Source organism: Pelophylax lessonae (assembly GCF_965119305.1).
Source record: "Pelophylax lessonae genome assembly, chromosome: 5".
Lineage (NCBI taxonomy): Eukaryota > Metazoa > Chordata > Amphibia > Anura > Ranidae > Pelophylax > Pelophylax lessonae.
In genome coordinates this window covers 126,243,177-126,269,664 of record NC_138772.1, presented here as the reverse complement: position 1 = coordinate 126,269,664, position 26,488 = coordinate 126,243,177, and the positions used below count along the sequence as shown (strand labels likewise).

General features: G+C 38.3%; 1 protein-coding gene across 1 annotated transcript in view; it reads left to right on the top strand.

Annotated features, from left to right (window-relative positions):
• Positions 1-26,488, top strand: part of LOC309556008 (histone deacetylase 9-like) — a 903,604-nt gene that overhangs the window by 781,599 nt on the left and 95,517 nt on the right. The window contains exon 14 of the mRNA XM_082258269.1: positions 1,206-1,457. Coding sequence (XP_082114395.1) covers positions 1,206-1,457 — 252 coding nt within the window. The remainder of the gene's footprint in view (positions 1-1,205; positions 1,458-26,488) is intronic.

Sequence of the window (26,488 nt, the reverse complement as noted above, 5' to 3'; positions counted from 1 at the left end):
TGGCAGCTGTGCTTCTGGTAAAAATATATGTAAAAATCATAACTGAGGAAATAAATTGCCTTAAATATAGGCCTCAAAGGTATATTTGCAGCTGCATTCCAGGTAGATATACACAGTTTCAGCTCTGTATTGATTAATACACCTTTATTTTTTTGAAATGCAAGCAGTGACTTGATAATAGTGTTCTGAAATTCTCTATACAGCAGCATTTAGACTGGTAGAGGGAGGGGCAGTATTGACCAATTAGGTGTGGGGCATACAAAGGTGCTGACTAAGAGCTTGCTGATAGGAGGAGGGAGCAGACTGAGCAGAAAGATAACCTTGTCAGTCTCTCAAATCATTAGGCTGGGGTTGGAGAGCAATTGTATTATTTGTGGCTGTAAACCTCTGAAATTAAAAATGAACAAAGCACATCCTTCTATATTGTGTACTTGCCTAAATCCAAAGCTCCTAGTGTGATTTTTGACCACTGTCTTTTTCCTTTGCTATATGCAAGAGTCACTTCTGCCAGGGTATGCTGTCTCCAAACAATCAGGGTTGGTGGGGAGGGGGGTCTTAAGCACAAAACCTGTGATTGACAGCCTTAGACCTGCATTTTTCTCTGTGTCTGTTCCCTCTACTCAGATCTCAGGTTATACTCAGCTCCCTGCTCTATGCTGTGCAATGTGTGAGATCAATTCCCCGCTCCCTTCCTCTGGAAGCTCAGAAATGCTATATAAACTGTACACAACTCCAGAGAGCAGAGAGCTGTAGATAAACAGGTACAACTTATGTAAGAGGATTTGTTTCATCCCTATATATCACCTGAGGCTGGGCAATTTACTGGGCTTATGTAAAGGTTTACAACCACTTTAGCTGTAAGTGGTGACATCTGCCTCATTACTGTATGTTGTGTGCTAGAGCTTTATAAATCTCAGGACTGGATGGACAGAAATCCAAATTAATTGGCAGTAAATGCAGCTCCAATATATATAAGGCTTTAAATAAATATAATATAATATAATATAATATAATATAATATATTATAATATAATATAATATAATATAATATAATATAATATAAAGCTTTAAATATCTTTTTCAGTTTCCCAATGTAAAATTGTACCCCCTGCCATTGCTCTCTGGACAGCTTACGGCCTCATGTATGTCTTTAACCTATAAGATTTTAACAATATCACAAATTATTACATTTTTATCTTTTAAAGATGCTTTCAAAATCAATCGAACAACTCCGCCAGCCTGGAAGCCATCTGGAGGAATCTGAAGAAGAACAGCATAGCGATTATCTGATGCAAGAAGAGAAGGTGTCCTCCTCGGCTAGCCTAAGAAGTTACAGCAGTTTTGACATCAGAACTGACCACCTCAGACCCGTGAAGGTGAAAGAGGAGCCACCGGACAGCGACGATGAAAGCCGAACACCACCTGAATCTTTTCACAAAACGGCTTTTATGCAACAGGTAATAGGCAAAGAATTAGCCCCAGGATTCGTTATTAAAGTTGTCCTTTGAACTTTAGGATTGGCTAAGAAAAAGAAAGCCCCTGCTATTATGTAAATAGACATTTTTATTTTAATATGGTAATACAGGTTCTTTTTTTTTAGTAAAGCTGGTCAAATACTAGATTTGGAAACATCCTTATCAATGTGCAAACATTTGCAAATTAAATTCTCAGTACTCAGTATTAGATGACTGGACAAATGTCTTTTGATATAGGGGGAGAATGGAATTTCCTAAACAAAAAAAGCATAGACTAGTAGAAATTTGTTTTTTTTTCGAGAAAAAAAAATGTTCACCCTGCTCCTTCAAGTTTTTTCATCAGTATGGTTGAAAACAAATGTCGATTTGAGCGCACTAACAATTAGAAAGCCGAATTAATGTCCTTAAAAAAAAAAAAGTTAACAAAATTCTATTAGTGTATGGCCAGCTTGAGCTTTAGGCCTCATGCACACAGGGCGCTTTGAGAAACAAGCTGCAAAGCCAGTACCGCCGCCAGGAAAAATCGGCTGTAAAAAAACGCTTTTAGAAGCATTTTGCATTGGCGTTGATGCTCATTAACCACTTCCCGACCACCCGCTGCCTTTTTACTGCGGCAGGGTGGCTCTCCTGCGCAAACTGACGTAGACCTAGGTAGGTCACACGTGGGAAGCTCGGGGGCGAGCGCACCCCGTGGGTGGCTCGCTTCCGTCCCTACTGGGCAGCAGGGAAGCCAATGCACAGGTCAGGCAGCTCTGATTGCCGCCTGCTGATTGCTCCCCGCTGAGAGAGAAGGACGGTCAGCTGTTGTAAGCTGTTGTAAACACAGCTGACCGTTCTTCTCCCTAAAATGATCATAGAGCCCCTGTGATCCTTCTATAAAGGATCACATGTCTTTATGGTCATTTCAAAAGCCACGCCCCCCCCCCCCCCCACAGTTAGAATAATTCCCCTAGGCTCACATTTAACCCCTTGATCACCCACAGGGTTACCCCTTCCCTGGCAATGGCATTATTACAGTAACAGTGCATATTTTTAGCACTGATTACTGTAGTAATGTCACTGGTACCCCCAAAAGTGTAAAAAATGTCAGTTAGGGGTCCGATCTGTCTGCTGCAATGTCGCAGTCCCGCAAAAAATCGCAGATCGCCACCATTGCTAGTAAAAAAAAAAAAAACAATTAAAATGACGTAAATCTTTCCCGTAGTTAGTAGACGCAATAACTTTTGTGCAAACCAATCAAAATACGCTTATTGCGATTTTTTTTTTACCAAAAATATGTAGCAGAAAACAAATTTACCTAAAATGTTAAAAAATTTTGATTTTTACTTTTTTTTTTTTTTGAGAATGTCATATAAAAGAATGTGAAAAATATATATATTTTTTTTCAAAATTGTCGCTCTTTTTTTTGTTTATAGCGCAAAAAAATAAAAATCGCACAGGGGATCAAATACCACCAAAAGAAAGCACTATTTGTGGGAATAAAAGGACATCAATTTTATTTGGGTACAGCGTTGCACGACCCGCGCAATTATCCGTTAAAGTAACACAGTGCCGAATCGCAAAATAGGGCCTGGTCAGAAAGGGGGCAAATCTTTCCTGTTTTAAAGTGGTTAACCATGTTAGCATTTAGGAGCGTTTCTCTGCCCTCTTCTATTTTCCACTCCCAAATCCAAATTCTACAGCTTAAAAAAAAATGGACACATAGAATACCATGGAGAGGTATTTTTAAGCTGTAAAAAAAAAACCTGATGCCCCTGAGATGCCCCTAGGAGCAGCTGTAAAAACGTCCTGTGTGCATGAGGCCTTAGTGCTAAAGGAAATCACAGCTAAGGATCAACTTACATATTTAAAAAGGGAATTACACCTACTATCCAGAAATATTTATTTTCGGAAAAAAAAAATTCTGAACTCTAGACAGATATAAAAATCCTGCTTCCAGTTCAACGCTATGAACGTGCTTATGGGACAAAAAAGCACAGGCATATTCTTATCTGTGTGCTGCTGTTCCTCCATTGTCCATTCTGAAGGTTGGAGGTCCCTGACTAAACTGTATTTTTTAGCTGAAGTACAGAAAGGGAAGATGACTGGCTTGGCAGGACCATCTGGTAGGGGTGCTTGGGTAAGGATACTGACTGAACAGAATTACAAATTCTTTGGTAGACATTTGGTAGACATTTTTGTGAGAACCTTTTATTGAGTTTACAGACAAGCTTAAATTGCCTCCTTTTTTGTGGGCTGCTATAAATTTATGAAATGTTGACAGTCCTGCTCCGGTATATCTATGCCAGGGACCGCATGATGCATTTTCAGCTAATTTCCTGCATTGGGTGGGATGAGGTGTAAAGTTTAATTATTAGGGATGAGATTTAAGCCTTGTACACACTGCTAGCTTTTTTCGTTCAACTCAGCGGGCTGAATGAAAAAAAAAAACTGACAGCTCAGGTCAGAGACGCTATACTAACATCTGATGTTAGTACAGCCATCTCCACTGCAATTCTATTGTGTTCTGACAGGGTAACAGCTCCCCGGCCAGAACACTCCGGTGAGTGCTGATCAGGAACTGGTCAGCAGACCTTATTCGGTTATGCCCGTTCAGCTGCCTTCTATCAGACCAGCTGCAGACCACATGGGCTGAATGTCAACCGGTTTCAATCGAACCAGCCGGTGCCACCCGACATTCGGCCTGCATGTACGGGGCTTTAGCAGTAGAGAGAGGAATTAGCATGTAATTGCCTTCCTTTGGCACCACTAAGGCTAAGTTCACATGTAGGCGTTTTGGGGCGTTTTTGGGGAGTTTTTCTGCTCTAGGATCAGCTCAAAAAACGCCCAACAAGACAAATCCTATTCATTTCAATGGCCCTTGTTCACATCTGAGCGTTTTGACATTTTAAGCAAAACGCCCAACGCTCAAAAAAGTACATGAGCTTCTTTTTGGGCAGATTACAGGCGTTTTTAATTTTTTTCCATTGGTCACTAGTCAACCTAAAAACGCCTGCACAAAAACGCCTGTAAAAACGCTTGAAAAACGCCCATAAAAACGCCTGAAAAAACGCCTGTAAATAGCAACGCCAAGATGTGAACATAGCCTTAGTGTGAAGAGCTCCATGTTGCCTTATCTAGAGAACTCCAGATGTTAAACATTCTGGATTACATTGGCTGTATACTGTATGTTTCTGTATAATTATTGTAAACTTTAGATTTGAAGAAAACAAGCTAATCAAGGCTAATTTTACAAAGGTATGTATGGCATATCTTTTTCTTATAAATATTTTGCTCAACTATGTTTTAATTTTTTTTTTTAAATGAACACAAAAGTTAAAATAAATCTAGTGAGGACAAAGAGGTCTCCCATCATTCTAAACTTTCCACCCATCAATTTTGGGGCAGTTTTTTCATACTTGTTAGAGCGGGAATTTTTGTTTTTCTGGGAAAAAAAAAAAACATCATTATGGGAAATGACATTGCTAACTTATTTCACTCCTGGGTTTTCATGCAGTACATATTCTTATTAGACTATTTGGTAAAGAGCTGAACTGGAACTAGAGGGTGCATATTGGGTGCCCTAAAACATGATCCACAAGCTTGGTGTAGGTGAGTGACTCACCAAGTAGTGAAAAGAACTTAAGGACTGTCCTAAAATCAAGTGCAAATTCCTTTAGACACAAAATATGAACATTTAAAAATCTCTTGATTCCATTTTCACAGGCAGTTAAAACAAAATGCATGAATATGAACTTTGCAGTTGTTGAGTAACAGTATTGCTTGTTTGAGGAAGGTGTTGTACTAATGGGGAAAAACTTTTCTAACCTGTCTTGGCTTTAAAGGAATGTTTGAAAAATTCCCAAGACAGCTTTAAAGGTTTGGTAGAATGCTGATATTTTTTAATGCACACAACAACAGAAATTCACAATTCGGTATCATACAAATATATTTTAATATAACACACAAAATACATGATACTTTCCAGTATTATTAAACATGTAATACTTGGCTTGCATATTTTTCTTCCAGTGTTCTCAGTTGTCAGTATAGCTAAGCTATGGTTCACAGCCTATATGCTGTAAGATCTTAGTCCATATATTTGGTAACCAAGGATGTTGTTTTCTGGTTTCTTTGTTTTAGGCATTACATTTTGGCCACTTTATTCTAAATTGAGGAGAATATTAATTATTCTTGTTGCACAGTGTTCCTTTATACAGTAAACATAAAGGGACCAGAACACTGGCCAATGTGGTAATTGATTTATGGGCAATTGTAAGAACGTTGTCTTGGCCATTGCTTGGAGGCCACCACAGCTCCTCGTGGGAGGAACTCTCCTCCATACTCCACATGACATGATATTAAAAGGATAGTCAGTTTCAATGTAATCTTATAATGACTAGACTTTCACTATCACCTTCAACAACATTTAAGTTGAGTCCATCCCATTGCATACCTTTGTAATGCTTATTATTGTCATCAACAAATTCTACAAAATTGTGTAAATAATATCATGCTAAACAGTCTATTTTATATGTGAATTTGTCTTAAATAATATTCTGCCATGTTGTTTTTATGTTATGCAGTCATACATATGCTTACTCAAGTTGCAAACCACATTTTCTATATGATTTCTAGGTAATGGAAATATACAGTTTGCCTAATTTCTAATTAGGTGTTAATTTTTATAGCTATAATTTATTTTTTGTAGAGAATCATGTTGTATGACATATTTACATTTTTTTTTTTTTTAAGAAATGCTTATGTTAATGGAAGCTGCTGTGTTGGAAATAGATCTGGAAGCCTAATAGAAGTTCACTGTAGACAGATGTGTGAATAAGATTAGCAAACATTGAATGGGGTAATTAGACATATTTATATATAAAGCTGCTATTCACAAATATATTGTAAATATAAATGCATTTATAGGAATGCATTTGAACTAAAGAGATGTAAAATACCTTTTTGATCTTTGGAAACAATGTACTGCCTAAAATGCCCTGCCATCTTTGTGAAAAAATGATGGGTATGTTTATTAGGAATGCATATATAGCAACACATTTCAGTAGGCCACAGAAGCCAATCACAGTCATTGGGCTAACCATGCCTAAGTGCTGAAAGCTGATTTTCCATTAGTTGATATACAGTACTGCATATCTTGGCCCTTTAGGCTTTATCAATTAAATCATCACATGTAATGCAATAGACAGTAATTTTTTTCTTACATAATATTAGTTATTGAAAAGCTATTGCAATTGCAAAAATGTTCATAAAATGTAATTTTTATAGAAACTGTTTCTGAAATAACTATAAAATGCAAATTTAAATATTAGGGGACATTTTTTCCATATGTATGTTTCTATTTTTTGTTTCCATTTTTTTATTCTTCGGAGAGGTCGGTTCTTGCCAACAGTTTGCCAACCACAAAAGATTGAAATATGCAGAGGAGTTCAGAAACATTTTGCTCATTCTTAATTGAGGTGTATATATTTTTTAACTCACTTGAATTTGGGGTTTACTGTATGTTTTGGGAATTTCATGCCATACCGATATAGGAGATATTGACATAGATCATTAGTCATAAATAAATATTTTTATGTAATTAATTTTCACATTGCATTTTGACAAAAGAAACATGTAAAAAAAATCACTGGTTGCATCAAATTAAATAATATATTTCCACTATGTATATTACATTTATTATATTGTATTTATTTTCACCATTAGTGGTGATTTTGTGTTTTATGTTTTGTAAATAGATTATGTTTATGTTATTTTTACTTTATGTTATTTTGTTAATTTTAAAATAAAGTTGTACCTTGTTTTTTTAATGTTTTTTTGTTCTGCTGTTTGTTTATTCTTTTAATTTCACACTCCAAACATAGAACATTCTTTAAGGCTAGGTTCACACTTGTGTGGGTGGTTGCGGGTGCGCGACAGCATGATAGCGCCTCTTCCCGTACTCCCAACCACCCGCAGAAAGCAAACATGCGCTGCTCCTTTGCAATCGAACAGAGCTGCCAATTATTCTTAATGGCACTGCTAAGCCATGCCATGCTATGCTGTGTTTTTGGGTTGGCACTGCCAAGCCTTGCCATGCCGTGTTTTCGGGTGCGTGAAATCGCATGGTGCAAAAGCACCATGCAATTTCCCTCCAGCTGCATTTTAAATGTGGTGCAGGAACCTTTTTCCTGCATGAAATGCAAACACAACTGAATGAGCTGCCATGCCCATGCAAACGCGGCTCGCAGCATTTATGTGAACCAGGCTTGTATGGATGTTTAATCGAGCACCAGTAAATCCCAGCAATACAGCAGTAAATCTAAGCAATTGCCTCTTACAAGAAGACTATTTAAAAACATTATTGTCCTAAGTTTTGTTCAAACTTATTTTTGATGTGACATTTTTGTTAGCTTTACCCAATTTTCAGAGTTTTACAGATTCTTTCTTTAGTGGCTATTTGTATACCAGATAGTGGGATTAATTTACCAAGATAGTAAAGCTAGTAGTGTCCCTTCTCAAGGCCTTAGGGCTGATTTAACAATGGAGTACTGAGTGTTCACAATGCAAAGTACGTGCTCACCTACCTTAGTAAATATGGTGTTTTTTCATGGTAAATATGCAGTCACATGCCAGGAATTAAAAAAAAAAACACACAGGATTTTGCTTGCATGTGATTGGATGACTGACATGAACACAACTTCACCTTATTGACTAAGCTAAGTTTACATACCTTTGCATTGTGAACACGTAATGTTTACTTTGCAAATGTACATCTTCGCTTCCTGGTTTCAAGACATATTGTATATCCCAGGAGTCTTCAGGAGGAAAGGTTTTCTCAGATAAGCACACCCTCCTGTCTGCATGCCTGAGCTGTGGGCAGATGGATTCCAAGAAGTAAATGCTAAGTGAATAATCTGCCCTTTCTGATCAGAAATGTTAGGTGGAGTTTTTCAAAGTTATTCCTCCGCAAAAGAAAGCATGGAGACATGGATGGATGGAGAGTTTGCTCAGTGCGCTATATAACATCTATAAAAACATCACCCTCTACACGCAAAAACTGTGTATTTTTATTTTTATGTATTTTTCTAGTTTTGGATAGTTTAGGGAAGGGCAAAACCATGCCAGTTTTTTTTTTTTTTATCCCACTGGAGAGATTTCCTCTCACTTCTTATCCTGCAGACACAATAGGAAGATATAGGAAATCTATCAAAAGTGAAGGAAATCCCCTTTTGGCAGTTGTCATGACAACAGGTATCCCCATTGGAATACTTTCCCTCTATTTCTGTTCTGGTGACAACTCACAATTTTGGATTATCCCTCCCTTTCACTCCCAGTAACAATGATAATTAGGGGCAATAAGAGATTATGACTCTTTCGAGTGCGGACTTAGGTAGCAACAGAAACCTGAGAAGAGTCCTAAATATTCCACCATTTTGTCTTTAGATATACTGTAAAAGGGAATTCTAGGAAAAAAACATATATGCGCATTTGCTATAAAAACTTAAAGAAGTATGACCAACAATTTTTGGCCATATTTTTCTTCTGCTTCTTACTTTTGCTCTTCTGTGACCCAGAATCACAGAGCAGTTCCAGGCTCTGGAAGGATCACAACCATATTGTTGGGATCCACCCAGCTGTCTGATTGACAGCTAGCTCCAGCTCTGCATGTGGCTGAGACCCGATCCCAGCTGCACCCCCCTCCCTCCAGTCTGCCGTTCAGTGAGCGCTAGAGGGGCAGAGAGGAGAGCAGTGATTGACTCTGAGAAGACTAAGAACTGAGTGATCAGCAGTCACAAGCCTGCTCAATTCTTGGTCTTAGAGATGACCTGGGATGGCTGCTTTATCACACCAATGCTGCAGCATTGAGCACTCATAATGCTTATTTAACTACCCAGATTGAGGTGTGTTTCATTGGTAGACTTTGCAGTGATAATAAATAAAAACTAGCTTTCATTCAAATTACATTCCTGGCTCTAGTGCACTGCAGGCAGTAAAGACTCTACATTGCTCTACATTGTCCATTCATAAAACACCTTGTATCCCTTTTATAGAATACAAGGTGTTCTATGATTGGACAAGGGGCATTTAAACATCATAATCTTCCCTCCTCCAACCACGAAAACTACTTGTTTTTGTAACGTACCTGGTGGTGGAGCACGAAGCATCGAGGAAGGCCTCTCTTACAGTCCTGGCTCTGAAGTCCCTGGTAGGGTGAAAGGGAATGCCGGAGCTCAGAGTGGCACGAGTTCCTGCAAAGTCTCTGGTTGGCAGGTGCTGGGGTGCGCTGGAAGGCAGGAATAACAGGACTGGACATGTTGGTGGAGGAACAGGAGCCAGTGAAGGATGCAGATAGGCTGGTGCAGATGCAGGATAGGCACAAGGCAGAGTCGGACAGTCCAGGTCAGCAACTAGTGGGCAGATCAGGTTCAGATGGCAGGCTGGAGGATAGCCGGAGTCAGTAACAGCCAAGCAGATGAGCAGAAGGAGCAGGCAGAAGCTTTTTCCAGGGGCAGGCCAGGGGTTGGTACAGGCTGCGTTCAGGCACAGTAAGAGACAAAATCAGGTGGCAACAGAAGAACAGCAGAAACAGATAATAGGAACACAGGAAACATAATACTGTAGACCAAATGACACTAATACACTTCACTAGTGCAGTTTAAATAGCCTTTCTGGTGCCAATGCACGTTTGTGCACCCACTATCTGGCCACGGGCATGATTTCTCAGGCTTGTTTGTCTGTTTACACAAATGTTTCTTTCCTCACAGTTGTACTGGTGCTAATTAGGGATGATCGAACGGTTCGGGTCCACCATCGGTTCGGCCCGAACATTGGGTGTTCGAGGTTCGGCCGAATTTAGAACTTTTTGCCCAAAAAGTTCGGAATTCGGCAACCAGAACCGACCAAAATGCAATGCTTCAGGAAATGGGCTTTAAAAGCCCGTGATTGGACCAGAACCATTAGCAAAAGCCAATTGAGGGGGCAGGAGAATGCTAGGAATGTGATTGGAGTGACTAGGGGGTCCCTAGACCAATCATTAGTGAATACGCCCCCCAGTATATAAGATTGCCCCCGCCATATTCCTAGCATTGTTATACTGGACATGGAAGAGAGTGGAAGCAGTTCTGTTAATTTTACTTTAAAAGTGTCATTTAGCATTTATTAGTGTGAGGAAAGGGATATCTAGTGTAGTTAGAGTGCTCCTTTACACTTAAGTTAGCTTCAAAAATTTAGTTTCTGTAGGGAAAGTGTTAAGTGTAAGGGGACCGTAGTGTAGTGTAGGGTTAACTGACAGTGACTGCTATGGAAGGGTGACAAAACCCTTCCATAGCAGGGTGACCGTTATAGAGAAATTATCATTTCTCTGAGTTGCTTCGGGACAGGAATATGGCTTCTCACCAGCAAGCATTTTTCATGCTGCAGGGGTTGCCACTGCCAGTGCTTTTTTGAGGACATGTTTGTTGTCAGACATGACATCTGAACATGTGTATAGGGGGTATATATACACATATATGTCTGTATATATATACCCCTAGACATATATAGGTGTGATAGTAGCAGAAATATATGCTTGCGCTAATGAAATCATTTACACTAATATATTTCTGCTACTATCACACCTATAAATGGCTAGGTGTCTATATACATATAATTATGTGTGTATATATACCACTATACACACGTTCAGATGTTTTGCCTGCCTCAAAAGAACCCAGAAAAATGCCAAAAAAACGCTAGCGTCAAAAAAAAAATGCCCAGGTGTGTTTTTGCTGGCATTTTTTGGGGGGTTTTGGAGGCAGGCAAAACATCTGAACTTGTGTATAGTGGTGTATATACACACATACATATATTTATATACACACCTAGACATATATAGGTGTGATAGTAGCAGAAATATATGCTTGCGCTAATGAAATCATTTACAGTAATATATTTCTGCTACTATCACACCTATATATGGCTAGGTGTCTATATACATATAATTATGTGTGTATATATACCACTATACACAAGTTCAGATGTTTTGCCTGCCTCAAAAGAACCCCAAAAAATGCCAAAAAAAACGCTAGCGTCAAAAAAAAAATGCCCAGGTGTGTTTTTGCTGGCATTTTTTGGGGGTTTTTGGAGGCAGGCAAAACATCTGAACTTGTGCACAGTACCACTATACACAAGTTCAGATGTTTTTCCTGACTGCAAAGAACCCAAAAAAAATGCCTGCTATTAAACCGGCAAGGTGTGAAAACCGAGAAGAGAAGCCAACCCCCTGAGCTGAAAGTGTTCTAATACTACCAATCCTTTTTTTTTTATGGTTCTGGACATGCTACAGAGCTGAAACTTCACAGGTACACCTTTTAGATCCCCCAGATACGAAATCACACAAAAAAAGTTCTTAAAAATTGTCATTTTTGATAAAAAAAGCCAATTATTGAAAAAATTAAAAAAAAACAAAAAAAGAGATTTGGATTTCAGATCTGGGGGGTCTAAAAAGTGTACATGTGAAGTTTCAGCTCTGTAGCATGTCCAGAATCATAAAAAAAAAAGATCGTTTGTATTAGAACACTTTCAGCTCAGGGGGTTGGCTTCTCTTCTCGGTTTTCACACCTTGCGGGTTTAATAGCAGGCATTTTTTTGGGTTCTTTGCAGTCAGGAAAAACATCTGAACTTGTGTATAGTGGTACTGTGCACAAGTTCTGATGTTTTGCCTGCCTCCAAAAACTCCCAAAAAATGCCAGCAAAAACACACCTGTGCATTTTTTTTTGATGCTAGCGTTTTTTTTGGCATTTTTTGGGGTTCTTTTGAGGCAGGCAAAACATCTGAACTTGTGTATAGTGGTATATATACACACATAATTATATGTATATAGACACCTAGCCATATATAGGTGTGATAGTAGCAGAAATATATTACTGTAAATGATTTCATTAGCGCAAGCATATATTTCTGCTACTATCACACCTATATATATCTAGATGTGTATATAAATATATGTATGTGTGTATATACACCACTATACACAAGTTCAGATGTTTTGCCTGCCTCAAAAGAACCCCAAAAAATGCCAAAAAAAAACGCTAGCGTAAAAAAAAAAAATGCCCAGGTGTGTTTTTGCTGGCATTTTTTGGGGGTTTTTGGAGGCAGGCAAAACATCTGAACTTGTGCACAGTACCACTATACACAAGTTCAGATGTTTTTCCTGACTGCAAAGAACCCAAAAAAATGCCTGCTATTAAACCGGCAAGGTGTGAAAACCGAGAAGAGAAGCCACTCCCCTGAGCTGAAAGTGTTCTAATACAAACAATCCTTTTTTTTTTATGGTTCTGGACATGCTACAGAGCTGAAACTTCACAGGTACACCTTTTAGATCCCCCAGATACGAAATCACACAAAAAAGTTCTTAAAAATTGTCATTTTTGATAAAAAAAAAGCCAATTATTGAAAAAATTAAATAAAAACAAAAAAAGAGATTTGGATTTCAGATCTGGGGGGTCTAAAAAGTGTACATGTGAAGTTTCAGCTCTGTAGCATGTCCAGAATCATAAAAAAAAAAAAGATCGTTTGTATTAGAACACTTTCAGCTCAGGGGGTTGGCTTCTCTTCTCGGTTTTCACACCTTGCCGGTTTAATAGCAGGCATTTGTTTGGGTTCTTTGCAGTCAGGAAAAACATCTGAACTTGTGTATTGTGGTACTGTGCACAAGTTCTGATGTTTTGCCTGCCTCCAAAAACTCCCAAAAAATGCCAGCAAAAACACACCTGGGCATTTTTTTTTGATGCTAGCGTTTTTTTTGGCATTTTTTGGGGTTCTTTTGAGGCAGGCAAAACATCTGAACTTGTGTATAGTGGTATATATACACACATAATTATATGTATATAGACACCTAGCCATATATAGGTGTGATAGTAGCAGAAATATATTACTGTAAATGATTTCATTAGCGCAAGCATATATTTCTGCTACTATCACACCTATATATATCTAGATGTGTATATAAATATATGTATGTGTGTATATACACCACTATACACAAGTTCAGATGTTTTGCCTGCCTCAAAAGAACCCCAAAAAATGCCAAAAAAAAAACGCTAGCGTAAAAAAAAAAAATGCCCAGGTGTGTTTTTGCTGGCATTTTTGGGAGGTTTTTGGAGGCAGGCAAAACATCTGAACTTGTGCACAGTACCACTATACACAAGTTCAGATGTTTTTCCTGACTGCAAAGAACCCAAAAAAATGCCTGCTATTAAACCGGCAAGGTGTGAAAACCGAGAAGAGAAGCCAACCCCCTGAGCTGAAAGTGTTCTAATACAAACAATCCTTTTTTTATGGTTCTGGACATGCTACAGAGCTGAAACTTCACAGGTACACCTTTTAGATCCCCCAGATACGAAATCACACAAAAAAAGTTCTTAAAAATTGTCATTTTTGATAAAAAAAGCCAATTATTGAAAAAATTAAATAAAAACAAAAAAAGAGATTTGGATTTCAGATCTGGGGGGTCTAAAAAGTGTACATGTGAAGTTTCAGCTCTGTAGCATGTCCAGAATCATAAAAAAAAAGATCGTTTGTATTAGAACACTTTCAGCTCAGGGGGTTGGCTTCTCTTCTCGGTTTTCACACCTTGCCGGTTTAATAGCAGGCATTTTTTTGGGTTCTTTGCAGTCAGGAAAAACATCTGAACTTGTGTATAGTGGTACTGTGCACAAGTTCTGATGTTTTGCCTGCCTCCAAAAACTCCCAAAAAATGCCAGCAAAAACACACCTGGGCATTTTTTTTTTGATGCTAGCGTTTTTTTTGGCATTTTTTGGGGTTCTTTTGAGGCAGGCAAAACATCTGAACTTGTGTATAGTGGTATATATACACACATAATTATATGTATATAGACACCTAGCCATATATAGGTGTGATAGTAGCAGAAATATATTACTGTAAATGATTTCATTAGCGCAAGCATATATTTCTGCTACTATCACACCTATATATGTCTAGATGTGTATATAAATATATGTATGTGTGTATATACACCACTATACACAAGTTCAGATGTTTTGCCTGCCTCAAAAGAACCCCAAAAAATGCCAAAAAAAACGCTAGCGTAAAAAAAAAAAAAATGCCCAGGTGTGTTTTTGCTGGCATTTTTTGGGGGTTTTTGGAGGCAGGCAAAACATCTGAACTTGTGCACAGTACCACTATACACAAGTTCAGATGTTTTTCCTGACTGCAAAGAACCCAAAAAAATGCCTGCTATTAAACCGGCAAGGTGTGAAAACCGAGAAGAGAAGCCAACCCCCTGAGCTGAAAGTGTTCTAATACAAACAATCTTTTTTTTATGGTTCTGGACATGCTACAGAGCTGAAACTTCACATGTACACTTTTTAGACCCACCAGATACGAAATCCAAAGTAAAAAACAAAAAAAAATCTCTTTTTTTTTAAATTTTTCAATAATTGGCTTTTTTTATCAAAAATGACAATTTTTAAGAACTTTTTTTGTGTGATTTTGTGTCTGGGGGGGTCGAAAAGGTGTACCTGTGAAGTTTCAGCTCTGTAGCATGTCCAGAACCAGAAAAAAAGATCATATAGGTGTAAAAGGAGGGTCCCACATCCCTGTTCTACTGAAAAATTATCTTTTTTTTTCCATGGTTCTGGACATGCTACAGAGCTGAAACTTCACGTGTACACTTTTTAGACCCCCCAGATACTAAATCCAAAGTCAAAATCAAAAAATCTCTCTTTTTTTTTTCAATAATTGGCTTTTTTATCAAAATGACAATTTTTAAGAACTTTGTTTGTGTGATTAATAATTAATGGGGCATGACCCAGAACCCTAGGGACTTTTAAGGGGCATTTATTGGGTTTTAGGGCTTAAAAATTGTGTTTTTTGATTACCGAAGTTCGGGTCCCATTGATTTCAATGGGGTTCTGAAATCCAGGCTGAACTTTCGGGAAGTTCGGATGTTCTGGCCGAACCGAACTTTTCAAAAGTTCGATCATCCCTAGTGCTAATAACCTTATATAAGATAACTATTTGCATTGATAATGGAAAAATAACATGGGTCAAAAACAGTACACGGAAAGGCTGCCTCTTTTCCTCAGTTGCCTTTAGACACTTGCTTACTTTGGCTAATGATAAATATGAACCTGGTTACACACCTATGGCTTAAGTTAGAAAGATAGTGCATTCAGACCCAAGTATGCTTAGTAGTAATGTAAAGGCCATCTAGCCCTTGCCAACACCATTTCTATTTTTTTTAATTTCTTCCTACTGGCACAGGTGGCTCAAAATCATTTAGTTTATTAAGCTAACAGCTGTAACAGCAAAAATAAACAACATAACTAATGTTAGTTTCCTTCAAATTTGGTAACCATTTGTCCAGTGCTGAAAGATTTTTATTTAATAAGCCCAGGAGGCATAAACAAATTAAAACTGCATGTAATTTAGGTAGCCTTATGCAATGTCAAAAGTTAGTGTACTTACTACTTTTTATGTGCACTATATAAACACAAACTTTGGCACATTTCTTAAGCCTGGGACTTCTCACTGGACCAATTTAACATAAAAGATTTACTGTTACAGTTTGTGTGTGGCCAGGGAATGTCATATGGAAAACATGTTTCCTGTTATTTAATTTAATTACTGGAATCACGTGCCAGCCTCAGGCATGTCAGTCCGAGCTTCTAAAGCTCTTTGTCTCACAAAGGGATGGACAACATTGAGGCTTTGTTTTGCTGCCCGCAATCCTTGGATAAAGCCTTTTATTTCTTGCCTGTTTGTTTTACCAAAACAGTCGATTTTTTAATTATTTGGCCAAGGACTTTGACCTTTGCAAGCTCCACATGAAAAAATTTGTTGAAAATAGAGTAGATTGTATAGCTACCCGCACAAATTGAGGCACATATCCAACTAGTCATTTCTTTAAGTGAATAATGCTTGGATGACCCTGAATTCTTAGCACTTGGTGGCTTTCTTAACTAAGCTAACAGTGGAGTTTTTGCAACAGGAGAGGAAAATAAGTAATAAGATAAACGCTATGAGCATAATATCATACTTTTTGTCCCTATCCCTATGACCATTTTAACTGGGACAGAAAGGGATGGAAAATCCAAATTATGACAATTGTCACAGGAACAGCAATAGAGGTGAAATCTTCCAATGGGGACACCTGTTCTAGTGACAAATAAGTAGGGATTTTCTCTCACTTTGGAAAACTTTTCACTTACTTCCTGTTTTAGAGATAGGAAGTGAAGGGAAATCCTTGCAATGGGACACAGACAGCAAACATAAATAAATATACTAGGGGTTTAAAAGTTTTTATACTATATATAAATATAATAGGGGCTTAAACGTTTCTATACTATAGCTTTAGGTATATCTATGTGAAGACATCTAAGTGAAAAAAATCTATGTGAAAAAAGGCTGTAGACATATGTCATGTTCAAATGCTCATTAACATTTACTTCCAAAGCCAACCGGTAATGTTTATGTTGGAAAGAGTTAGAAACTTCCTCATTTCCTATCCTAGTCAGTCAATAGGAAACAAGGACTTGTAAAGTAAGACACCAGCCAATTAGATGTTTTGATTTATTTATATACATTTTATTAATTTTCAAGTTATACTTATTACATACTCTATTCTGTAATTCAAAATTCAAATTTCAAACAGAATACAAGAAAAAAGGAAAAAAAAACCCAGAAACCCTAGTATGAAAACATTCATTCCTAACAAGTATAACGAATTCCCTCCCATTCCTACTTACTCCCTCTGTTCCATCTTAAATTCTACTCCTTTCTTTCTCTTCACAATCCTATTCCTTTTTATTATACACCTCCAACTTCCACATACGGTACCTCTCTTTACTTTTAAACTCTTTCCAATCTTTCCAAATTATCCAAAATGTTTCTAATTATTTTATCCTTTATAGTAAAGTTCCTCCATGTTATAGATGTTATCTACCTTCCTTACCCAATCTCTGACTGTTGGGCTTTCTGGCAAATATCAAAACTTTTGAATTAGATGTTTGGCAGCATTTATTAAGTGGGGTATCAATGACCTTTTATATTATTTTATTGTAAATTTAGTATTGTGCACTAGATAAGTTTTAGGGATTTTAGGCTTTTTTTCCCCGTTATTTCCTCCCCCCAAAATATATATATAATTGTACACTCCCACCATATATGTAGCATAGCATATTTCCCCTCATCCCACATCCCCTCCAACATAGTGGCGATTTTTGAGATTGAAATTTGTTTGCTTTAACTATGTTATATACCATCTTGATAAACACTTATGGTTAATTTCCTTCGTTTTATGTCTATTGCTGTCCCATGAGCTAAGCTCATTATTTTCTCCTTTTCTTCCTCATTCCATTTTAGATTTTTTGATTTAGAAAGTTTAGCGCCCATGGAATTGCCTACTATCTGGCACAGATGGGTTCTTAGAGGAAAGAACTTCAGTTTATCATTTTCTCATACAAAATGCAGTCCAATTAGTCCGTTCGCTTGCAAAGTGACCACTGATCAATTAAAATGAGCCTGTAGACAGTCTATGGACATTAAAGTGATATTAAAGGTTCTATTTTTATATAACAAAGATGTTATACTTACCTGCTCTTTGTAATGCTTTTTCAAAGAGCAGCCCAAAATCCTCTTCTTCTCGGGTCCCCTGCTGGCGCTTCTGGCTCTTTCCCCTCACCAGTGTCCCCACCTGCTTTGAGGGCACTGGGGTGTGCTCACTCATGAGCCTCGCTCTATGCGTCAATAGGATACATAGAGCAACAACTCTGCCCCGCCCCCACTCTCTCCTCATTTGCTCACTGACTGACAGTAGATTGACTGTGTTTGACTGTGTCTCAGCCAGAGGAATGAGAGGAAGCTCAGGTGAATATCGGGGGGGGGTGGGGTGTAAGGGGAGCAGCACACATGACCCCATTTAATTAAATAGACTGCATTTGGGGGGTAGTAATGCCCACCACATGCAACAGGAGGTATAATTTCTGCCACACCCACAAAGCAAAGCATCAAGGCCACAGCATGTTTACACCCCTGGTGGCAGCCTTTGCAGCTTAAGGGGGAATGGTTAGAGGGGTTGTAAAAATGCAGCTGAGCAACATTTTATTACTGTCTCCCAACAGCAAGTGTAAATAAGCCCTAACACATCAACATATTCTTAAACACTATATGAGCTTGACAACAAGTCCTCCCTGATCTCTGTAGCTTCAGACTGCAGTTCATCCTCAAACTTCACAGCGGAGGCACTGAAATCACAACACATTTCATATTGCTTCCTCTTGCAGCCTACTAGCCTTCCAATGTAAACAGCAGGTGCACCAAACTGTTCAGGAATTGATTGCAACCCAGGGTCAGAGTCTCTGTTGTGATGTTAGAGGGTGAATTAAAGGTCTGCTTGTTAAAAATATATGAATATTTTAATTTTCAAAACCTGGCCAATGGTTTCCTTGAAGGAAACTGGGCATGCAACTTAAAAAAGTCATCTAAGTGCTGGTTAGCAAATGGTAACACTAAGGATAGGTCAACATATAAGCTAAAAGAAAGTAATTTATTTGAAGTCTGAGAACATCTGCATAGCAGTAGCTTTAATGTCAGAAATAAGGTAGCCACCTTCCCTTTCTCTAAAAACTCTGATAGGTTTTCTATGATTCCTATGGTAATACAGCATTAGGCAGAATGGTGACTTCAATAATGCATTCTAAAATTTAAATTTACATTTTATTTTACCAAATCTATTATAATATATGTGCAGACTAAATGACTAGAGCAGCCTTTCTCAACCTTTTTAACATAAGGGAATCCTTGAAATAACTCAGTGTGATGGTCTTTCAGAAGAATGCTCCTTACATTTGTGGTCATTGGAAAGATTCCCCCCATACAAATAGCCAAAAAAGATCTTTGTTCATATTGGTTACTCTGGAAGGCAGAGGTTGCTCACTGCTCAACTCTAGAGTTCCATGGAACCCTGTCTTAAGAAAGACTGGACTAGAGTCCTCATTTAAAAGTGTCATCATGCATTTGTGTCTACAGAAAAATTGCAATTTAACTGTAGGTTTGTATAGACTGAAAGGATATTTTGTAATTGTGCCAAAATTTGGATTGGGTACCATACGTCTGATCTATTATCTTAAAGATATATGCCATTTAAACAAATATCATTATATGTGCATTTAACATATTTTAGTGCCCTTGTGCAGAGAGCCAACATTTCTGAAACTGTTGCTGAGTGCCACCATTGTGGATGTGATGTCAGCAGCCCCGGCAGACAGAGCTGTCACTCAAGTGACACTCTATAGTATGCTATGCTTCTTCGCCGTCAGCTACCGAAAAGGTTATGTAGGGAGATGCTGGGAAGGGTGGATGAGCTGTACCAGCACATACAGTACATTAATAGGACACAGAAAGACTGTGCAGGTCCATGAAGCAGTCCAAAAATCAAATATTGCAAGTAGGGAAAAATGTACCCACAGAACACCTCCACTGTTTCCCCTTTGGGCACTCTCTCACCTTTTATATATATATATATATATATATATATATATATATATATATATATATATATATATATATATATATATATATATGACTCCCATCACAAAGGTCATATATGCGCATTAAATAAATCAAATCCCAGGCAGGTGGTGGTAGATGAAGTCAGTATTGTTAAGCCATCAATAATGCAGCTCACAAGAAGACTGGTATCAACAAGCCTTCAGGGAATTAACCCAGCAAACCATGGTGATAAGAAGAGACATAGTGTTCACTGCCATAACTTTATTCTAAACAAAATAAAATATAGCAATCACATAAGTAATAGATGCAAATTCGCAAATAAAAGGCTCTCAGAAGAGAGGCACTGCTACACTTAAAAAAAGCTGTATCTCCTTGGTCAGTGTTCCTTTTTTAGTAGCAGCTGTTTTTCCTGAGCAGGGAGATACAGCCCTTTACATTATAGTAGGGCCACTCTTTTCAGAGCCTTTTATATATGGGTTTGTGTAACGGATCAACCGGCACCCCGACTGGGTACCTCCATTGACGGATGCTCCTAGTGCTTCCTGAGGGCTCCAAGCACTCCACCAGACATTATAACTACCTCAGACCCCATGAACCACCACAGCTTGGTTGGGGTCTCGCTGTCTCCTACCCACCCTGGACCAACAAGCCACTATGTTCCAGTGGGTGAACCGCTCTTTTCCAAGAGAGTGCAGCAAGAACAGGAACAAGATCTTACAAGAGCTTAGTGATTAACCAATGGAGTATGAAGAGCATAGCAATCCCTTGTAGCAGGTTCCCCCAATGAGATACAGGATTCTAGATTGAGGGTAAAATAGAACTCAAACTTTAATGGTACAGCTGCTCTTTTATACAGTTTTCCCCCACAAGGTTACCGCTCAGATGGACCTTGTTGGGAACAGGCCCTGAAATTCACAATTCAATGAAAACAGAGTTTTACACTCCCATAGAGTGTACACAATCCCTCCCCTCTGCCTGATTACAGTATAATATGCAGATGAAAGTGTATACAGGAACAGAATTAACGTAAACTAGCCATCTGGACAAAACAATGTGAGGTCATTAACATTTAACAATGAAACAGGCACAATCCACATTCCATTTCAATACACAAACAATATGGAAGCCTGTCTGGCATGGAGGGACATGGAATACACACATTATTTAGGAGTCAGACTTCATGGCAATCGTCTATAACAGTCTAAGTCTCCCACTGTAAAGTAGGACTAAATCTTCATATTTCTATATGAAGATATTGCTGACAAATATTACCGTCCCATCTGAAGAAAATTAAACCATTAATTATCTGGCTTTCCCTCCCAGTGACGGTGAACACCATCACAGTTTGCATCTGTTTCTTATGTGAGTGCTATATATTTTTTTCTTTTTTAATAACGTTATGGCGGTGATCACTATGTCTCTTCTTTGAGCTTGGATCCTAAGTGCTTGGGTTTGCTGACCAGCTTGTGCTGCCGGACTTTTTCTCTGAAGGCTTGTTGATGTAAGTCTCCCTGTGAGCTTCAGTATTGATGAATTACCAATACTGACTTCATCCAACAACCACCTGCATGGGATTTGATTAGTTTGAATGCACATATATGACCTTTGTGATGAGGGTCATATATTAGGATCTCCTGCTCTCTAGCAACCTTGTCACCTCCTCCCGTGATCGCCTCTAGGACTTCTTCTGAGCTTCTCCCATCCTTTGGAACTCCCTAACCTAATATGTCTGACTATCTCCTAATCTATCCATCTTTAGCCCTTCCCTGAAAACCCTTCTCTTTAACCACTTGCCAACTGCTCACATTGACAGTACTGCGGCAAAGTGGCTCTCCTGGGTCTGGTGATTTAGACCTATGTCGCTGGATCCCGCCCCCTCTCGGAGGCTCGCTCCCACTGTATTCAGACACAGCGGGAGTCAGGCCAGGGGAGGAGAGACGGTGATCGTCGGGGACAGAGTGAGGAAATCCGCCCGCTTGTGTAAACAAAGTGGGCGGATCTCCTATGTGATAGACAGTGACAGATTACAGGATTCAGCATAGCTGAACCTGCGATCTGTGTCACACAACCCCCTCCCCCCACACACGTCAGTAAGCATGAGGCATACATTTAACCACTTTATCACCAACAGTGTTAACCCCTTCCCTGCCAGTGTCATTATTACAGTAACAGTGCATATTTATAGCACTGATTACTGTAGTAATGTCACTAGTACCCCAAAAAATTTCAAAAATGCCAGTCAGGGGTCCAATCTGTCTGCCGCAATATCACAGTCCCGCAAAAAAAAATCGCAAATCGCCGCCATTACTAGTAAAAAAAATAAACAATAAAAATGACAAATCTTTTCCGTAGTTAGTAAACCCAATAACTTTTGCGCAAACCAATCAAAATACGCTTATGGTGATTTTTTTTTACCAAAAATATGTAGCACAAAAGAAATTGGCCTAAAATGTTAAAACATTTTGATTTATAAATTTTTCTTTTGGAGAATGTTATATATCAGAATGTGAAAAATATTGTTTTTTTTTTTTCAAAATTGTCGCTCTTTTTTCAAAAATTAAAAATCGCACAGGTGATCAAATACCACCAAAAGAAAGCTCTATTTGTGGGGAAAAAAGGACATAAATTAAATTTGGTTGCAGCGTTGCACGACCACGCAATTGTCAGTTAAAATAACGCAGTGCTGAATCACAAAATATAGCCTGGTCAGGAATGGGGAAAAATCTTCCGGTCTTAAAGTGGTTAAAAATACGCTCATTTCAAATTTTTTGTCAAAGACATGTAGCTAAATACATTTTAGCCTAAATATATGACAAAAATTTAATATATTGGATATTTTTTAACTGTCAAAGTAGAAAATGTCAATTTTTTCGCAAAATTTTTGCTCTTTTTTTATTAATATCGCAAAAAATGAAAAGCGCAGAGGTGATCAAATACCACCAAAAGAAAGCTCTATTTGTGGGAAAAAAAGGACATAAATTTAGTTTGGGTACAGCATTGCATGACCGCACAATTGTCAGTTAAAGTCGCGCAGTGCCAAGTTGCAAAAAGTGACCTGGACGTTAAGCAGGAAAATCCTCCGGTCCTAAAGTGGTTAAAGAAGCCTATCCTGCTTCTAACTAATACACTGTGTTTGTACTTTCTCTCTCAGCTCATCTCCCACAGTTATTACTTTTTGTATCATTTGACTCTCCCTTTAAGATTGTAAGCTCTTACAAACAGGGCCCTCTGATTTCTCTTATACCACATTGTATTGTAACAGTATTAGTCTTCATGTTGTAAACCACTGCACAAACCTTTGGCACTATATAAATCCTTTATATTAATAAGTAAATGTGAATTAAAATTTGGAGGTCTTCTGCAGGTGCACATGTTTCATTGGTTGCAATGTTTCATTTTTGGACTGCATGGACTTGAAGGGTCTTTCTCACTGTATGCGCTTATGTTAATGTATTTGATATTTAAGTATTGAATATTTTTTACATTGTAATCTATGCACTAACATTTTTTAATACAACTGTAATTTTGACTACCTTTCAGTGCAGTACACACATACACTAGTATGTAAAATACCTAATTTTTCCATGCTTTTAGTGTAATTTTTCAAATTTGGGAGTTTTTTTTTTCTTTTTTTATATATTGAACCTTTGTTTTGCCCATACAGAGCAAAGCCCAAGTTCACTCTAATGTCCTCTTCCCTAGCTGAAGCTTCTCATCTTACCTTTACTCATTAACTGTTCTGTTCAGCCTGAATAAGCATAGCAAAATTTAGCTTTTTGGTAAGATATAGCTGTGTATGCATGGACAAAGATTACAACATATAGTGATCTCCATTATACTTTACATTAGAATAATGCACAAATGATGATAATCAGCCAGCCATTCACAAACATGATTCTGGACTTACTCATAGGAAATGCTCATATTTACTTGAGTGCAATCATTGCTTAGATCTCAAATAAGACGCATTCCCTGTGCCAAGCACAGATATCAAGATTAAAGAGGTAATGCTGACTGCTCTTGGATGCTTGCAATATAAATAGTACCTTTTTATTATGCCTCGTGCCAGTTTTTCTTTGGGGCAGTTTCAAGAGCAGAACAAATGAGACAACAGACAAGTAGCTTATACAAAACAGAGCCAGCAAAAAATACAATTCTCACAACCTAAACTATGAAGAAAACGTGTATTATGGTGATTAGACTGCCCAGCTGCTGTCATATTGTTGGCAGGCTCATCTCCTACACCTTAAATGTATTTAAGGCAATCTTTAGTGTTTTATATTGTTCTTTGCCTTTTAGAAACTCTTTTTTAATTCAAGTTAAATTGTTAATAAACCCACAACAGTAAAATCAGTTTGTATATGCAGTAAAGAATGCTTGTTATACTCACTGTGGAACCTAAGGGGTTAATCCTCTGCATTGTGTAAAAAAGGCTATTTGATCCTGTCTTCTCTGATCCTCTCCTTCCACTGTCCCCAACCCACCATCTGATAAGATAAAGCCTTTGGAGTCAGTTTGCACATGCTCAGTTTGGTGTGTATTGCTAGAGAGGTTTTTTTTTTTTTTCTTGGAAGAAAGCATGTGGTCAGCAAAGGGCCAATCAGCACTGTCCATACAGAGTTTCAGGGGTCCTGCAGCCTCATAGGACAGTCAGAGAAGAATGAAAACTTATTCTACAAGCTTTAACCAGATACTGATAAAAGTCATAAGACTGCCATATACTGCTGATGAGAGAAGATATTTAGCAGTTTATTTTTACTAAAATAATTGCATTTCCATGATCTGTGTACTGTGGGAGAGCAGATATAATGAATACAAGGTCCTGGGTTTAACACTTTAAGTAAATATGAAATAAATATTTACTATTTGCACCTAGGGGGATTGGTAAGGGGGTTAATGGGGGTTGGGAGGGGGTGTCTGGTGACTACAGGTTGCCTGCAATGTTTTGCTTTTTAATTTGTATTTTGCAAAGCTGGATTTACCATCAGGCTCATTAATTGTGTCCCTACATTTCTCCCATCATCAGTAGAAGCTGCCATCTCATAAAAGATTATTTACACAGTCAGCTTACGATCAGTAAAATAGGGATATGTTCTGTGTAAAGAGGTGTTCCTAGTAAGGAAGTGTTACTTAGTGCACCAGAGTATAAATGGAGATAGACAACAGGTGCGCTGCTCTAAACAGGAAGATAAGACTATAAAATTTGTGAGTTGCAACTCCCACTAAAACAAGCATTCATAATGCTTGCCCAATGCAATAAATAGAAAAAAAATGGTGCGCTACTCAAATAATGAACATAATATATGAACTCCAGTAATACATGATAGTGAATAAATGAGAAATAAAAAAATGATGATAAATACAACATTAATTCATATAGCAACTGTGATAAATAGATAAAAAAATTTCCGCGCTATTATGATAAATTGAAATGATAAATAGATATCAGCAGCCAACACAAAATCAACCAACAGTGACTCAAATTAACAATAAAACATAAAAGTGTAGCGCTAAAAGTATTAATGATCACACAAATAAAAAATAGTGTCCAAATGAAAAGAGAAAAATAATAATCACAATAAAAAGAAGAAAGTAGGTATGGGAGTGTCCAAATGAATGAGTCCCAATACAGACGATGTGAGAATAAAATCATAAATCCACGTGCACAATATTCCAAGGAGTGATTCAACCCGTGACACCAAGGGTATGTGAAGGAAGGGAACACCTCAGTGATGGAATATGTTAAGCAGCTTACCAGATTTCATTGGCTGCTCAACTTAATGAGTCAGCCTCTCCCAGCTTTTAATCACTGAAGATCTGATGTTACATGGATGCCTCCTCTCAAAATGTGTACAAAGGATCAATATGGGATTGGCACTCCTCAGTATTTTTCATCAAACATAAATGAATATGTAAAGAGAAAAGGAAGGGAGGCCCATAGCGTAATCCCGTTTAAAAAATAAATTCCACAATTAATCATAAATAGACAGGCTTGTCAATGTCGCTAGAACAAGGGATGAAGGTGCGGCGTCCCGTGAACAGTCCCAAGTAGCAAAAATGGTGAAGGCCGGCTAAATTTCAGGGGGCGTGTGGACATTGCGTCTGGAGTCGCCAACGTTTCGTCTCAATAGACTTCGTCTGGGCGTGACCCCAGACACAACTCACACGCCTAAAAAGCCCCACATCTCCGCCTATTGGTCACGAGATTCGCCGCAGCATGTCAACACTTTACAATGAAGCCGAACGCCTACCAATCCGCGATCAGCGGGAGTGACGTTGGTCAACCAATCAGGCGCAGCTGGCAGTTTACAATGGTACCGAACGTCCAACCAATCCGCAATCGGCGGATGTGACGTTCGTAAACCAATCAGGTGTGGATGGCAATGGTGACGGACGTCTACCAATCCGCGATCAGCGGATGTGACGTTCGTCATCCAATCAGGTGCGGCTGGCAATAGTGACTGTTCGCGGGACGCCGCACCTTCATCCCTTGTTCTAGCGACATTGACAAGCCTG